The sequence below is a fragment of the Hippocampus zosterae genome, chromosome 4 (genome assembly GCF_025434085.1).
Source record: "Hippocampus zosterae strain Florida chromosome 4, ASM2543408v3, whole genome shotgun sequence".
Taxonomy (NCBI): Eukaryota; Metazoa; Chordata; class Actinopteri; order Syngnathiformes; family Syngnathidae; genus Hippocampus; species Hippocampus zosterae.
The window spans coordinates 6,397,717-6,413,770 of record NC_067454.1 but is presented as its reverse complement, the minus strand read 5'-3'; the positions used below and the strand labels follow the sequence as shown (position 1 = coordinate 6,413,770).

The following is a 16,054-nucleotide window of genomic DNA, read 5'->3' as shown; positions in this document are numbered from 1 at the left end:
AGTGTTTTATTAGTGAAAAAGCCTATTTAATGTTATGTTAGGTATTGCATATGGATTCTCATTTTTGCATGGGCATATTTTTGTGGATTGGATTTCATTCGATGCAGTGAAACCGGCCGGAGTGCAGAATTACACGATCCTTCAGTGCCACCTGCTGGTATAAAGTTCGGTAAAGTACTTTTTAACCAAGGGATGAGAAAAAAATGCTCTTCTTTCTTATTTATTAACAGACTGTTGAGCCAGGTTATTTGTAGATTACTTTAAAAAAAAGTAGCGAAAATATGTATGTAAACTTCATTTTAATGATGATATAATATGTCATTGGTTTCCGTTTATTTTTTTTATTTATTTGCGTATTTGTAGCTGATAAAAGGATGATTTACTCAAATGTTTATTTATTTCATAACCTTATTTATTTTATGAAAACAAATACACGTACAAATGTTACGAGGAATGAATAGGGGGGAAAAGGAGGAGGAGGGGAATCCACCTCAGTTATCAAGTCGAAGTTCGAAGCCAATCTTCATCAGCTGCGGAATTACCACTTCTGTTCACTGGTGTGCGCCTGCCAGTCACGTAGAAGGATGAGCGCATTTTTACCGACGTTGTACTTTATTCATCATTTTTCATGGCTTCTCTCTTGTGTCAATTCACTGGACCCGACGCTTTTACCGAGGATGACGTTCACACAGGACGGTAGGCGATCACTCGTGAAGTTGTTTTAATGTTATTCAAGCAGGAAATCTAACGATGAGATGAGACTGAGCTCTCTTTCTTGAAAGTCGACTTTGATACTTTTTTTTTGTTACTCGATACTCCACGTTGTGCCTTTTTACAGAGTTTTAATTGGAGGGGCAGGTGTTTAAAACTGACAACTTGCACTTGTGCTATGTACTTTATACAGTATACAAGTGAAACGGTGTGTGTGTCTGAGTGTGTTTGTGCTCTGTCTGCTGCTCACTTCTTACAGAGCCTAACAGGGGTGTCAAACTCTTTTTTTGTCGGAAACCGAATAAACGTTTCATCATCACATCGTATTATTACTTGCTCACACGCACACACATAAAAAAGATGGCTGACTAGTTTAAAAACATGTTTATTGAACATATTTAGAACATACAATACAATAACAGATTGACAAAAGTGAAGGCTAGTAAAAATTATAAAAGGATTTTTTAAAAAATCAGTCAACTATTTGTTTGTTCAATAATTGTTGCAGTGAGTGTAACCAGGGGAACAACAATTTTGCAAAATCTCATTATTTATTACACATGACAATGTCGCATTTCCGTCCAGATTTTAGCAAGCATCATCGAAGTTAACACCCACGATTTTCTTTCGGGGGCCACATAAAATGATGTGGTAGGCCGAATCTGGCCCCCGGGCCTTGAGTTTGACACCTGTAGCCTAGAAGATGATGATGCTCATCCACGGAGCCCCACAGACATGACGTGGTTGGGTACTTTTTGAAAGCAAATCATTTATGGCCACAATTTTGATACAAAGTGGGCACCAAATTCTCATTTGCGGTCACAAAATACTCATCTGTAACCTAGAGCTTGACATAAAGTGGGCACAAAACACATTTGTGGCCACAAAAAAAGCTGTGGCTTCATACTGGATAGTTGGAAAAACACAGTGAGAGATCCTTATATAAGATAGAAAGATATAGAAATGTTGAGGTGGAGGTAGAGGCCCGGGCTAAAAACTTGGAGCCATTGTAGTAAAATTGAATTTCCTTTTGAAACACTTGCCATTGACAACAAAATAAGGAAAAACCCTTGCCACACGGCATTCCATTTTTTCTCAAAGGTGAACACCATTTGCCCCTGTTGTCTATGGTCATGATGATAACGGTCCAAATCAGCATTTTCTGTGCATGTCATAACTACAGTACATTGCAGCCACTAAATTAAAGAACCAAAAAAACTCAAGTCATGTCTGGAGCTTGGTTCTCTATTTGTGTAGAGTTGTTCTTGTTTTCAACGAAAACAGAAACATGAGTGAAAGACAAAGGCACAACTATTGACAGTGAGCAAATATAATTGCAGATCATTTTTATAAGTCCATGTGATCAAAAGCAAAACATTATCATATGACCCAGAAGGGGTTCCAGTTCCATTTTGTTGTTCTTTGTCAATGGCCAATGGAAAAAACAGATTTTCAAAATATATTTTTTTCTCCATCCTCCTGATTGAATTACAATTAAGATGGTATTTGAGCAAACTTTTCTGGAAAATGACACTTCTCAAGCAGCACCAAATCTCACTCCATCACGCCCGTTTCTCAAATCTTGCGACATCATCTTGTTGAATTTTGTCAATTCATTTTAGTTTTTTTGTTTTTTTTTTGCCGTGGTGATGCAACCCACATTTCTGCATAAATGTGCAATAGTGAATCACTGGCCTATACTTGCAGTTAAAAACTCATCATTGTCATAAAACATCCCACCTGTCATATTTTATACGTGGTAGTATCCTTCCCTGGTAGAGCAGTTAAATTTTTTTTTTTTAAACCGGTCAGTCCATGAAGATTAAGTCTCCTGAGATTTGCGTAGTTGCTGAGATCAGGAGTCAATGCAAGGATGTATTTTCTGCAAGGTTTGCTAAAATCCCATCGAAAAAGTAATTACATCAACATGCAGGGCTTTCTGCTTTGATTCAAACCTCATGCTGCAAATTTGACTTGGACTTAATTCAATATATCCATTATCTACCGTAATTTATCCTTTGATGTTTCCTCTTGGCAGAGATCGCACTAAAAAGCGTGATCTTACCCGGGGAAATCCGCAAACTTCTTCATCCAGAAAGAGATCATGGCAAGCTGATGGCAGTCGGAAAAAAACATTTGATCTCTCTCAGCTTCCTGCATCCTCCTAAGGTAACCAACTGCGCTTGAAAGTGATTAAATAATTGAAAAACGTGTGACAAAATATGTCGAAATGACTTCTGGTTATGCGGGCCGGTGGGCCACTGGTTAGCGCGTCAACCTCACAGTGCCGAGGTACTCTCTCTGTCATCCTTCCATTGCAGACTCCCGTTGAAAGAAAGTTGCTATGGTCCGAGTGCCTCGACGCCGCAAATGTGAGACACAAACACACACACACACACACACGCACACACAAATGCAGCAATGTGGTAGGTCAAATGCTCGGTTCTCACGTCCTAAAATGTCGTTCAGGAATGCAGCTATGATGTGGTCCTGGCCCACGAGAGGGAGGACACCAGCCGGGTGTTTGTGTGTGGGACGGACGGAGCAGAAACACTTTGCTGCGACATAGTGAGTGAGGCATTCGAGATGCATTCGAGAAACATGGCGGCTTTTTGCTGACTTCCTGTGTTTCTTTGCAGATGCCATCAGCGGATCCTCCCGTCTGCATACCAGCTGACGACCTGGAGAGCATGCGAGGGAGTATCAGGAATTTTATCTTGAAGGACGCTGAACATTCTGCTCTCGTTGGTGAGATGGTACACAAGAGTGGGGGAGGTGGAGGGGGGGGGGGCAGAGCGATCCAAGATTTAGCGATGATCCCTCCATACCGGGCAATTCAGATAGATTCTCTTGTGATGTATTTATTTTTGAATTCCAGAATCGGAAACAAGTTCTTCGCTGTATGTAACGTACTCCGGCTCTCAGGAGTACGTGGGCGTCCACAAATTTGGGAAGAACAGAGTGGGACCAGCAAACCACGATAAAGGTAACGCGTGAAGTCCCATGCAGAGAGCGGCCGTGTCCATCTCCAGTCACGCCAAGTCAAGTCAAGTCAACAGTATTAATAGAGCACTTTCGAACCGCCATCGCTGCATACAAAGTGCTGTACATGGGCGATTTAACATGCTCAATAATCAGTACGACAAATCAGTAATAAAGGCGGTAGAAAGCACCAAACAGTAAAATCAAGAACAAATCTAAGTCATGCTGAGTCGAACGCCAAAGAATACAAGTGAGTTTTGAGGAGGGCTTTGAAGATGGGCAGCGAGGAGGCTTACCGAATGTTCAGTGGGAGGTCATTCCAGAGAGATGGACCAGCAACAGAAAAGGCTCGATCCCCTCTGAGCCTCAGTTTAGTTCTTGGTACGTCTAGCAAAGACTGGTCCACAGACCTGAGGCGCCGGGCAGGGGTGTAGGGGCGTATGAGCTCAGAGAGGTAAGGTGGCGCGAGATTATTCAGAGATTTGAAAACAAAGAGGAGGATCTTGAAAATAACTCTAGAATGTATGGGGAGCCAATGAAGGGATGCCAGAGTGGGAGTTATATGCTCCCTCTTACGAGTACCAGTCAAGAGGTGAGCAGCGGCATTCTGGACCAGCTGAAGGCGCTTAATGGAGGACTGGCTGACTCCAAAGTAAAGGGCATTGCAGTGATCCAGCCAGGATGTGACAAAGGCATGAATTACTGTCTCAAATGTTCATGTGAGAGGAGAGGTTCTACTTTGGCCAGCTGTCTAAGGTGAAAGAAGCTAAGCCGTAAGAGTAGAAGTGGAAGAAGCTGGACTGGTCTTGGTTGTTCAAGATGCTTCACCTGTAAATGGAAACACTTCTCAAGTCTTAGGTGTAGCATTTCTGATGGGTGTGTCGCTAGAACCGCTCACAAGAGAGTCGTTGTTTGGTTATTGCCACATGTGACTCCAGTCATAAGAGTCAACAGCCCTGATTAAACTCTTGCGGTTTGCCAATTACCTTTAAAAAAATTTTTACGAAGTGCTGTATCAAACATTCTGATGCTAATGTTCATATTCAACCTTGTTCAATGATAGTCTCCCTTAGAGCACATTATCTTTGATAAGGACAGAGTTCTTAAAAAAAAAAGTGGATGAATAGTTTGTACGTGTGCGTCATAGCTCGGAAGTTGAAGGTTGATATCTGGGCTCTCGTCTTCCTGCGTGGAGTTTGTGCGGGTGTGGGGTTTCCTCCGAGTACCCTCACGCGTGACACAGATGAATGAGTGGATCAAATTGTTGATACGATTCTTCTATCGGATGTCAATAGTGCACGTGTACTTCATGCCATGGCGTGACGGTGCCAAGCCGCACGGAAAACAGGTTTGGTTTTCACCACAGCCAAAGGCATAGCAGAAAATGTTGACGGGTCATTTTGAATAAGCGTCTGATATTTGTATTGTTAAATGGGCTTAGGTGTGTGTTTGTTTTTCTATGCTTCTGCCTGTAGAGCAGCATTACTTGGGTTTGGTGACGAGCAGACGGAGGAATGAACCTTTGCAGGACAAAGTTTACGCCTTCTACAAGGAGAAAAATAAAGATTTGAACGGGTGGAGCAGCACGTGGCTTCCGTACGTCTCCCAGTATTGCATGGTGAGTATTTAGCGCTGCCGCACACGCTGCGGCGTGGCCCCAGAGCGACTGAACTGCACGATTGCGGGGGTGGTGGTGGGGGGGCGGGGGGGACAAACCAAATCCGTACCAAGCAATCGACCCTCGCCCACATATACAAAATCGTTGCAACAAAATCCCCGGTGACCCCCGTTGTTCTGAACAGGAACTGTTTCTGAGGCAGCACCGACACCGCATTGTTATTTTTTTTATTGAACCACAGACTACACCCTGTTCACTCGATACATAATATAATGATACAAAGAAAGGAAGGAAGGAAGGAAAGGGACAAGAAATGGAAGGAGAACGTGTGGATATTACACAGGCTCTCGGTTTAATTGAAGTAGTGAATTTTCCACAACAATCGTCAATGATTTTTACCCACAGTTACATATGACATTATCAATACAGTTAAGTATTGTTTTAAAACACTTAATATATACTATACATACACTTTGCAGAATACTGTACGGCTTGGTGCCGGTTGGGTGGATTTTCCTTTGTATTTCCATTTCCATTTTCCGGTCCGCGGCGACAAGGGTCGCGAGGGGTGCTGGAGCCTATCCCAGCCGTCTTCGGGCAGTAGGCTGGGGACAACCTGAACCGGTTGCCAGCCAATCGTAGGTCACACATAGGCGATCAACGATCCGCACTCACACTCACACCTAGGGACAGTTTTGAGTGTTCAATCAGCCTGCCATGCATGTTTTTGGAATGTGGGAGGAAAGCGGAATACCCGCAGAAAACCCATGCAGGCCCGGGGGGAACATGCAAACTCCACACAGGAAGGCCGGAGCATGACCTCTGCACTGTGAGGTCGATGCGCTAACCACTGGTCCACCGTGCCGCCCCCTTTGCATTTGGAAATATAATTGAATTTGGTTATGGAAAGCTCGCATGCATTTCGTGACAGAGACTCTTCACACTTCGCTATTTCATCGTACATATGAAGTTCGATACAACTTGTACTGTATGTATTGTAAATATTACTTTGTAACGTTGCTTCTCTTCAGGCGGACGTGGGTGGACCCAAGAACAACCTGCAGTTCACCTGGACTTCCCAGATGAGTGCCAGGCTCTTGTGTGGTGACCCAAAGAGCAAACAAATCTTCTTCGAGATGGTGGACATTGCCACCGTGCACGCAGAGCAATGGCAGGACACCCGTGTTTATGCGCTCTTCAGGAATGAATGGTAGGACTTTAAACAAGTGGTTAGCAAGGATGGCTCACTTCCAAGAAGTTCGGTGTTGTGTCGACTGGGGACTTAGTGTGGCTTACATTATTTTTTTGTTGACAAAAACTCATAATTTAAGATGGTTGAAGACCAAATTATCTTCAATGTTGACCAAAAAAATGACATTTGGCTTGCTTAAGTCTCTCATGGGGTTCAATGTCGCCTCACTTATATCACTTATTAAAAAACATGCGTTCAGTTCTTACCCCTTTAACATCGTCCGTGTTTCTGAAAGGGTGCTTAGTTTAAGACGTTCATAATGAGCGGTCTGAGTGATCCGCTTGAGCAAATAGATGGATCTGGTCTTGCCAACATTTTAGATGAGTGTGGACCATGCGTCAATGTTGACATGTTGTTTGACTCGTTGCTGTTTGCGCACAAATGACAGGATGTTTGTTATTCTCCGGCTGGTATAACCATCGACCCTCTATGCACCGGAGCAGCTGTTGATACAGCCGAATGGGTTTTACAACAGTGTCACATTCTGTTTGCAGGAACATGAGCGCCGTATGCGTTTATTCCTCGCAGGACATCCAGGACGTCTTCACCAACTCGCCGTTTAAAGGCGCAGACAATCAGAGGGGCCGGTCCAGGGAGGTACGACAGCGTCGAAATAAAACAATTGATCTTGACGGTGACATTTCAGGATGCAACCGACCCCCCACACTAAAAAATTCTCTTCTTCAGTGCGTTTCAGACAGCACACATCTCTCTATGGACGTCCTGAGAATGACCCAGATCAACTCTGAGATGGAAGAGTGGGTGAGGCCTATGAAGAAATCAGGCCCACTTCTCATCAGCCATCACATGTATACTCACATCCGCGCCGACGCTGCTTTCAAAAAGGAAAACACGCTTCTCTTTTTGACTCGAAGTAAGCATTGTGAAACTGAAAACAACTCCTGCCTTTCGGAGGGGGGAGCGCACACCAACATGCCACCTTATACCGCCGCCGCTGTTAAAATGAGGTCAACTGTTGCTTCGAGGAAGCGGGTCACACTAGGCCTTTGTTGCAACCGTGCTTTGCCGTCTTAACACTGAAAGTCGGGTACATTTGGGGGAGTGGGAATGCACTCCTTACCGCTGCAATAGAAATGCACAGAATGACAACAAATCATCGATAGACGAATGAAACGGCATGCATGAGAAAATGCATGGACTCAGTATACCAATTATACAATTATCCGTCCGCCAGTCTTTCACAGTAACGCTTAATGCCACCCAGCACAAAAAAAAACCCAAACAAAAAAACCCCCACACATACACACACACACACACACAGAGAATGGCAACAAAATCTACAAATCTCTGTCATTCCTCAAGTAACCCAGCGGTGACTACGCCCTCAATGGCTCATTGTGATATGCAACAATGCAACTTGCAGTCGTTGAAACAGGGCAAACTTGTCTGGGCATGGAATAAATGTGATATTTGCTCATGATGTGCTGATTCAAGCTTCCTGCAAAAAAAAAAAAAAAAAGCAGCAACACTCACACAATGTTCCCATTGTTGCTCTCACCCACTTTAGGATGACCACATCGTCATGAACCAATAGTAAAGAAATATCAAGGGTTTGGTTGGTCTGGCACCGGTGTGCAAAGCAGTGAGGGAGGACGGAGCTTTCGTGGTCGTTTTGAAATCAACGTCATCACCATCTCAGTAGTTTGAGTTGATGAGTTACAACCTCAAACTTTCAAAATGTACGTTTAGTGTCGGCAAATGCTTGTGTAATTATGTGAAAATTAGCACCGCATCCCCTTTTCACCCAGAGAACCAGCAAAATTGCAACACGGGAGCTATAGCAGAAGACCCAGCGTATATCCAACTTTCCTTTCACACAGAACCCAGCAAAGTGACATATCACCACCATTGTGTGCGCTTTCACACAACGACAGGGCATCTCCGAACAAAATACCTACTTGATAACTTCTATAGTATCTTCAAAGGCAGAAATTGACAACTTTGTCTCCCCAATTTTGGGTCTATGCCATTACTTTCGTGACAGAATATCAACCTATGAATAAAATGGCTCATAAATGTCGGCTTTCACAAACAGCGTGAATGGAGCTTTTCATACCAACTACCTCCAAAGGTGGAAAACTGTCGTTCAGTGCAGTTTTGTCCCATTTAATGAAGTTTGAATAGTATCTTCAAAGGCAGACAGTAGCTGGTACAGACCGTGTGAAAGGGGTCAAGGGCAGCCAAGTCTAGCCTACACCGGAGACTGGTCGCCAGCAAATCACACGGCACATAAAGTAGACAGACAAACTTTCACATTCACATTCACGTCATCCCCGACGAGCATCCTCTTGCTGCCTGTTAGGCAAATGAACCGCGACACCATTAGCGACTTCCCGAAGAAGTCATTTCCCGTAAAAAAAAAACCAAACCCTTAGAACATTAATAGCAATCAGAGGAAATGAGCGGTTGTGGACAGATGACAAAAATGTCTTGTGTATTGTCTATTTTGGCCTAAGACAAGCCTGAAGAATATCATTTGCGGGGTGAAAAGTTCCATGCCACTGATTTGAGGAGTACCACTACGGTGTGAGCCCAATCAGACGGCTGAACAAAGTCATTTTCCCGAAAAGGCACTTCAAACCGTGATGATAATTGGGAGAAAATGCGGAATTGTGGATTGATGAAGTCACCTCTGTCAGTCTATTTGAGCCATTCGCAAGCCTGAAGAAAGTCGATGACAGTAAAGAGTCTATTGCCTAACGATAATGATAGTGAGTGAAGGAAATGAGGACTTATGGAAAACTACTACAGTACGCCTCCATTAGAGCCCATTAGAAGCCAGAAGAACAAAAGTCTGGAGGGGAAAAAAAATTGTAATGCTGTCGAAAAACATGGGTAGTCTGATATTTGTACATTCTTAGGTTGTTTTTGCCTAATTGGACTTTCTGGGGGATATTTTACTATACCTTCTAACTTGCTGGATTTTTTTTTTTCTCCGCAGATTGCGGAGGAGTGGACAAGGTATTGGAGAGCAAGAGCGCAGCCTTCATCATCGCAGAATATAGACCTTTTGCGCACAGAGCTCATATCGACAGCATCATCCACCATCCTTCCTCTGTGAGTCGATGAAAGGTTAACATCCTCGTCAGCGGCTAAATGCGTTTAACCCTAACGTGCAGCATTTTGCAGAAAAAACTCTACATCAGCTCTCGCGCTCAGCTCGTCCAGATGGACGTGGCCGACTGTGACCACTACGGAGACACCTGCGAGGAGTGCGTGTTGGCGCGAGACCCATACTGCGCCTGGGACGGCACCGGCTGCGCTGTCGCCACCCCTACCAGGTCTGACATACTTGTGGTGCAACTAGTGTGCATACACACAAACACACCCTCACCAAGGTGTGACCGCCGTGGCTCAGAATGCCGCAACACCATCACACCTCTACGGGAAATAGTCAGTCACATCGAAAATAGAGTGGATTCATATCCGTGGTTGTCTCTTTCGCAGGTGTTTGCGGCGAGTGTGTCGCAAGGTCGACATTTTTGTTGAAAAAAAGAAAAATACGGGGCGACATGCGAATTGTATTTTAAAAGGGAATTCAACAAAATGTCCGTATAATAATCCTTTGAAATTATTTTTGTCACGTTGCGAGCTGGTGGTGGACCGTAAAAAAGCAGGCAAGAGGGAGGAGCGGGGTGTATTTGAAGAATTGTATTTAAAACAAAAAAAACTAAAACCAAAACACACAAAGTCCAAAGTATCAAACAAAAACCATGACTAAATCTAAAACATAACAAAGAACTAAACATGACAGAAAACAAGAGCAAACGGCAACACACATGACAGTAGCAATAAGCAACAATGATCCGACACCGAGTGTTCGGGCAGGAGTCCTTTTATACAACTACTAGCTGGTTCGCCACCGTCCGGGCGGCTCATCAGCTAGTTCCTGCGGAAGGCTGGTAAGGTGGGCCTTCGGCCCACAAAAGTGTTGTTGCTTGGTTCAACTTTTTGTTCATCTTCATTGCTTATCGCGAAAATAAAGAGATGTTTAGCTCTACTAAATAACAAACAATTTTATTGCAATGCTTGTGGGTAGACAACATTTTTTCGCTAAGATGCCCGCGCGATCGTAGTGAGCCACTGCCTGAGCGGCGCAGTGGCGGCGCGCAGCGGCGCGGTGAAGTAGGTACGTTTTGAAAAGGGACAGACGGAAGGACAGACCGCGTGCGGGACGACGCGCGATATATAAGATGTATTGTATTGTATTGTAATTACCAAATGACCAACAGGTTTGCAGCTGCCTGGGGAGCCCTACAGTGCCACCTGTTGGTCCCTAAACCGAATCATGACAATTTTGTGATAATACTCAACATTAACGTGAATGGATTTCCCTTCCTCACGATTGCTAAAAATCCAGCAAAACAAGCGGAATCATAGTCAGCTTGCCAGAGTTAGAGTTGCTGCGGGCAAGCAAAAGGGGGCGGTTACCTGTTTCAGCAGCAACGTAAGCCAGTATTAGCTGGTGGAGCCACCTGCAGCCCCAAACAGGAAATGAGCAGTCAGAAATCAATGGATGGATTGAACAAGATAAGAAAACCTTTATTAGTCTCGCAGTGGAGAAATTCCCAATTCACAGAAGCAAAGTTATGAAAGGAAGAAGTAGAACAACAAAATATAGGAGCTGATGGAAAGGCAGCCACTCTCGCGGCGCCATTTTGAAGTCAAAATAACAAAAATAACACAACACAACACATAGGACACAGACAGTCGCGCAATCTTCACCACTTTTCTGCATACACTATGTTGTCTGAAGCAGTTATAGATGAAAGAGGAGAGGATCAAAGTGTCCTTTCACCAGTGGATCAGAGACGTCATGCTGAAAATGTGCACACGTCTGCTACAAGCTAAGTTTTGAAAGCAAACACGAAGCTGTAGCATCCATTGACGAAAAGAGATGAGTTCACTTCTCCTGTCCCACGTAATCCGCTTCAAACTCCAAGCCGCGACTCCCAGTTCCAAATCCGCATCGGCGCTCCGCGCTAACGCTCCTTTCTTCTCATTGTTGGCTCCTCAAGCGAGAATATTTTATCTGTGAGCCAGATCATTAAAAGAGCCATATATGGCTCGTGAGCCATAGGTTGCCGACCCCTGGGTTAGAACATTGGCCTCGCAGCGCAGAGGTGCGGGCGCGGGGTTCGATTCCATGCTTCTGGCCTTCCGGCGTGGAGTTTGCACGCCTGCGATCCTTGCGAGGATAACCGGATTCGAAAATGGATGAAAGAAAAATATCCATCGGCAAATAGAAATAATGTTTTGTATTTTTTGATGAACATATTAACATAATTTACTGTCATACGAGTTTAAAATGAACTCAACCACTGCCGAATAAACGAGCAGTTGCTAAATCCATCAAATAAAGATGACGCAGTGAAGGGCATAGCAGTGACTAATATGACTCATCAACACATTCATGACATGATGACTTTTCTTTATTTGAATAAAATACAGACAGACTCACTCTGTCTGGTTTGAATTAGTACATCCCCAATGCCGACTCATGCTAATTGCATTTTCAATATTTTGTCACAGTATCAAGTTTTAAGATCAGAAGTCATAAAGTCTGATGTTTCCACATCCAAATGTTCCAACGTCTCTTCCAAAGTCTCAAGAACTAAAGTCTCAAGTTGTAAATTCTAACGTTCAAATATCGAAAGTGCTTTCATCGTAAGTGCTAACATATAAGGTGGTACAATCTACAAGTGTAAAGCGGTGACGTTTCAAGTGCAAACATCTCGAGCTGTACCATCTTAAGTGCCGGTAACATCTGTATGTTTTGTTTGACAGTGGTAGCGTGGTTCAGGATGTGAATTCAGGAAATTACCACTTGTGCTCATCACTACCTTCTCATCACACCAAAAAAGGTTTGTACAATCACATCTCCTTCTTAAAAAGTCATAAATAGGACAAACTCTTTCATTTCGATGAAGTGCTGAGAGGCCGAAACACTAAACAAACATCCTCTGTGAGTCAAATGCAAATGACCCGTCACAATAATAGAAACATTTGTATCATGTTTGGTTTGGAAAACACCTTCGCCCATTAACAATCAAATAGTGATATTTTCATACCGTTTGAAGAAAATGGCACAAAACGTACCATAAGAGACGTAAATTTCCCACATTTGTAGCTTCCTAGCGAGTACAAAATGGCTAACCTTGGCATGACAAAAATGAATACGCCCTTGAAACCGACACATCAACGCAGAACAGCTGCTCCCTTATCAGCTTCTGGTGTCATGTGACCTGCATGATATGACCTCCTGCTGTGTGTACGCCTGTGTGCCTACGCGGGGGCATGGTTTTATTATCTGCAGGTGTTTTTTTATATCCAAAACAACAGTGAGCATATTGGTATCAAAACACCAAACACCGTTTTCTCATGGCACATATTATGGGAAACAAAGCACTCTTAAAGCACATTTAAAACAGCGGGTGCATGACTCAATGCTAACAACTTAGCATTAGCACACATTTCTGAAATGACATAATATAGCTAAAGAAGGCATCATGTAAACGAACGGTGTTCTGATTGGTCCACCGACAACACGACCACTAAATGAGGTGATCGGTGGTTGACACAAAGCGACCTTTATCCCATAACCCCACAGTGTCGCTTTAGGAGAAGAAATTGAGACTTTTTTTGTGCTTTGTCACTTCCGCATGTTTTGTATTAAATGGGTGATGATGTTTACAGTGGTCAATCGCTCAACCATGCCCGAAGTGGCTGTGGCACTTCCTCACGGACATCAGTACTTCCTGCCTTGCCCCGCGGGGTCCCGCCATGCCCATTACAGCTGGCATCACAATGACGGGGGCGCCACACCCTGCGCCTGGAGCCCTTACGGTTGCCTGCTCCTGATTAACGACAAGCGGGAGGGGGCGTACACGTGCGTGTCAGAAGAGAGGGGCTTCAGCCGCGTGCTCGCCCGCTACGCCGTACACGTCACGGGCAGCGCCGCATCAACTCGACCCACGTTTTGGATTTGTGCGCTGGCTGCTCTCATCCGCACAATAACGTAAAGCCTTGGATGACACCTGCATATTTTTTTTTTGTCTTTGTGCTATTTATTCATTCGTCAACGTACAACAAAGAGCATGTACAGTGCTGCTCCCTTGACAATGTTAACTGTCCTACTTATGACTATTTTGACAAGGCAGGATCTTGTGGCACCTTCGGGTGTTTCAGAAAGTGGACAAAACAAGCAACAAAGGTGAGTTTTTCACCAACTTACAAGGACCAGGTTCCACAGAAAAAAGTATAAATAATTAATTAATGACACACGAATGTGCAGAGATTACTGTAAATTACCCCCCGACCCCTCCTCCCAAATATATATTTTTATATCTATAAAATGCAATAATATTAAAACCTTTTTTTTCTTTTTGATTTAGAATTTTAAGAAGTTGATTCATTTCATCTATTTTGGAAGTGAACCGCTCTCCAATGTGTTGCGCATGTATCTCCAAAGTTTGTCCTGTCAACATTTTGTTGATTTTTTTTTTTTTAGGAGGGGTGGGGGGGTAGGACAATGCTTTATGTGGTGTGTTTGTCATTGCCATAGTTGTAATTTATTAAATCATCTCTTGAATTATTTTTCAACATGGCTTTTTAATATTTCAAAAAATCATTTCCGATGGATGTGAGAGATAAAGAGAATTTGGATTGACTAAAATGAGTGTCCCTGGGTTCCAAAATTACACCACGCTTGTTGCAAAAGACTTCTTGCACATGATGCTGTCTCAAGATGTTCTCGTGCATAAGGTTGCGCAACAGTCAAGACGTTGTGTTGCAACTCTTTTTATTTTTTTATTATTATTATTTTTTTTTTTACCAGCTCACGTTCAATGTATGACAATGACTGTGGCCCTTGGCCGATTTCTTGACGTCTCTTGTCTCGATACCTCAGATGTGTCAACTGTTTATTTTTAGAAGGAACACAACATGCAGGTACTGTGTACTTTACAAATATGAATACAGTGTATATATTCACCAGATCTTGTGTGACTTGTGAAGCATTCTAAATGAACAGGACCCGGATTCTTGATTTGGCTTGGGGCGTCACATATATTACCTGCAGTCAGACTATCAATTGTCCCAAAACAAAATTATGTACTGTATAGGGTTCTTGTTTTGACAAAAAAATATTTTGCCATCCATCTAATGCGTGATTGTCACTTATGTCACTTTAAACATCCTCATTTTAAAACAAGACTGATACAATTAAATTATGTATGATGTCGATTGCAGATTCTTATATTGTTCGTTCCATTTGCCGTTCTTATCACAGTGGATTTTCCATTTTTGGATGATTATATATTTTTTCAGGGTTGGAAAGACTGACGATAGACAAACTGGTGGCCACGCGTTTTGAGTTTAGGTTGTTGCATTCTACTAGTTCACACTAGATGGCGCTATGCAATACAAACTGCCTTGAAAGTAGTGGCAAGCAATCGTCAGTCTAACAGGTTCTCTGGGACAATTCTGCCCTCTTCAGGACACACTCTGACATTCTAAAGTTGGAAACCATACAACCAGTGGTTGCCAACCTGTTTTTTTTCTTTTTTTTGCCATGGACGCATTCATACAATTTCATGCTTTTCCCAGACCAGCAGCGGCAGACGGACAGAGCTGGAAAGTGTAGAGCACTACCTAATGGGCAGCCCTGGTGTAGAGCATAGGTGTCAAACTCAGGTCCTGGACGGCCGCTGCCCTGCATGTTTTCCAAGTCTCCCTGTTGTAGCACACCTGATTCAAACAGATCATCAGCAAGTTCTGCAGAAGCTTGACATTGAACCTGTTCATTTGAATCAGGTGTGTTGCAACAGGGAGACTTGGAAAACATGCAGGACAGCGGCCCTCCAGGACCTGAGTTTGACACCTATGGTGTAGAGCAGGGGTGTCCAAACTTTTTGCCAAGGGGGCCAGATTTTATGTGGTAAAATGTCGGGGGGCCGACCTTGGCTGACATTCTTTACATTGAACAACAATATTGTTCAACAAATTTTAGTAAGCCAGTCTGTTTCACATTTCCATTTTTATTTTAATTTCAACAATCTTAAGAATTTCTTTTGGTTCATTTGAAACAGGTATATCACATGCAACTGCTTATTCACTTGACTTTTTCTTGAACAGAAGTCTCCTGAGTGCAAATTGATTGATTTGAAACATAAAATGTATCACCATGACTTTTCAATAGTCACAAAACCTTTGACTCGAACAACAGGGAAATGAACAAGCAATACACATATCCACAACTGCAAGGATCATTTGAAATATGACATATCAGTCAATATAAACACGGAGTGATGTCTTGTTAACTCGTGAGTGATGCCCTCTAGTCTCTAAATGCTATTACTCATTTAGTGAATGCTATTACTCATTTAGCCACTAGAGGGAAGCAGTACTCTATGAAACATCACTCACCAGTCTACGAGACCTCAGTCAATGCAACACGTGTTCCATTGCGC

At 43.3% G+C, this 16,054-nt stretch overlaps 1 protein-coding gene and 1 long non-coding RNA gene across 2 annotated transcripts; both read left to right on the top strand.

Moving 5' to 3' along the window:
• The first annotated feature begins 513 nt into the window (after positions 1 to 513).
• LOC127600057 (semaphorin-7A) lies at positions 514 to 14,581 on the top strand. Its single transcript, XM_052064420.1, has 14 exons — positions 514 to 696; positions 2,750 to 2,880; positions 3,033 to 3,083; positions 3,181 to 3,279; positions 3,351 to 3,459; positions 3,590 to 3,697; positions 5,169 to 5,311; positions 6,343 to 6,521; positions 7,058 to 7,160; positions 7,251 to 7,437; positions 9,526 to 9,641; positions 9,714 to 9,865; positions 12,372 to 12,448; positions 13,281 to 14,581. The coding sequence occupies exons 1-14, from the start codon at positions 585 to 587 to the stop codon at positions 13,604 to 13,606; spliced, it is 1,893 nt and encodes a 630-aa protein (XP_051920380.1). The 5' UTR covers positions 514 to 584; the 3' UTR covers positions 13,607 to 14,581.
• Positions 713 to 2,500, top strand: LOC127600082 (uncharacterized). The gene is made up of 2 exons (XR_007962261.1): positions 713 to 1,359; positions 1,393 to 2,500. It is a non-coding gene; the product is annotated as an uncharacterized LOC127600082 (long non-coding RNA).
• Positions 14,582 to 16,054: the final 1,473 nt, after the last annotated feature.

Bases quoted from the DNA above. Each gene is read 5' to 3' on its own strand.
- LOC127600057 (XM_052064420.1), top strand. From the start codon at position 585: ATGAGCGCATTTTTACCGACGTTGTACTTTATTCATCATTTTTCATGG. The intron at 7,161-7,250 runs GTACGACAGCGT...TCTCTTCTTCAG, and splicing joins AGAGGGGCCGGTCCAGGGAG to TGCGTTTCAGACAGCACACA. The intron at 9,866-12,371 runs GTCTGACATACT...TTTGTTTGACAG, and splicing joins GCTGTCGCCACCCCTACCAG to TGGTAGCGTGGTTCAGGATG.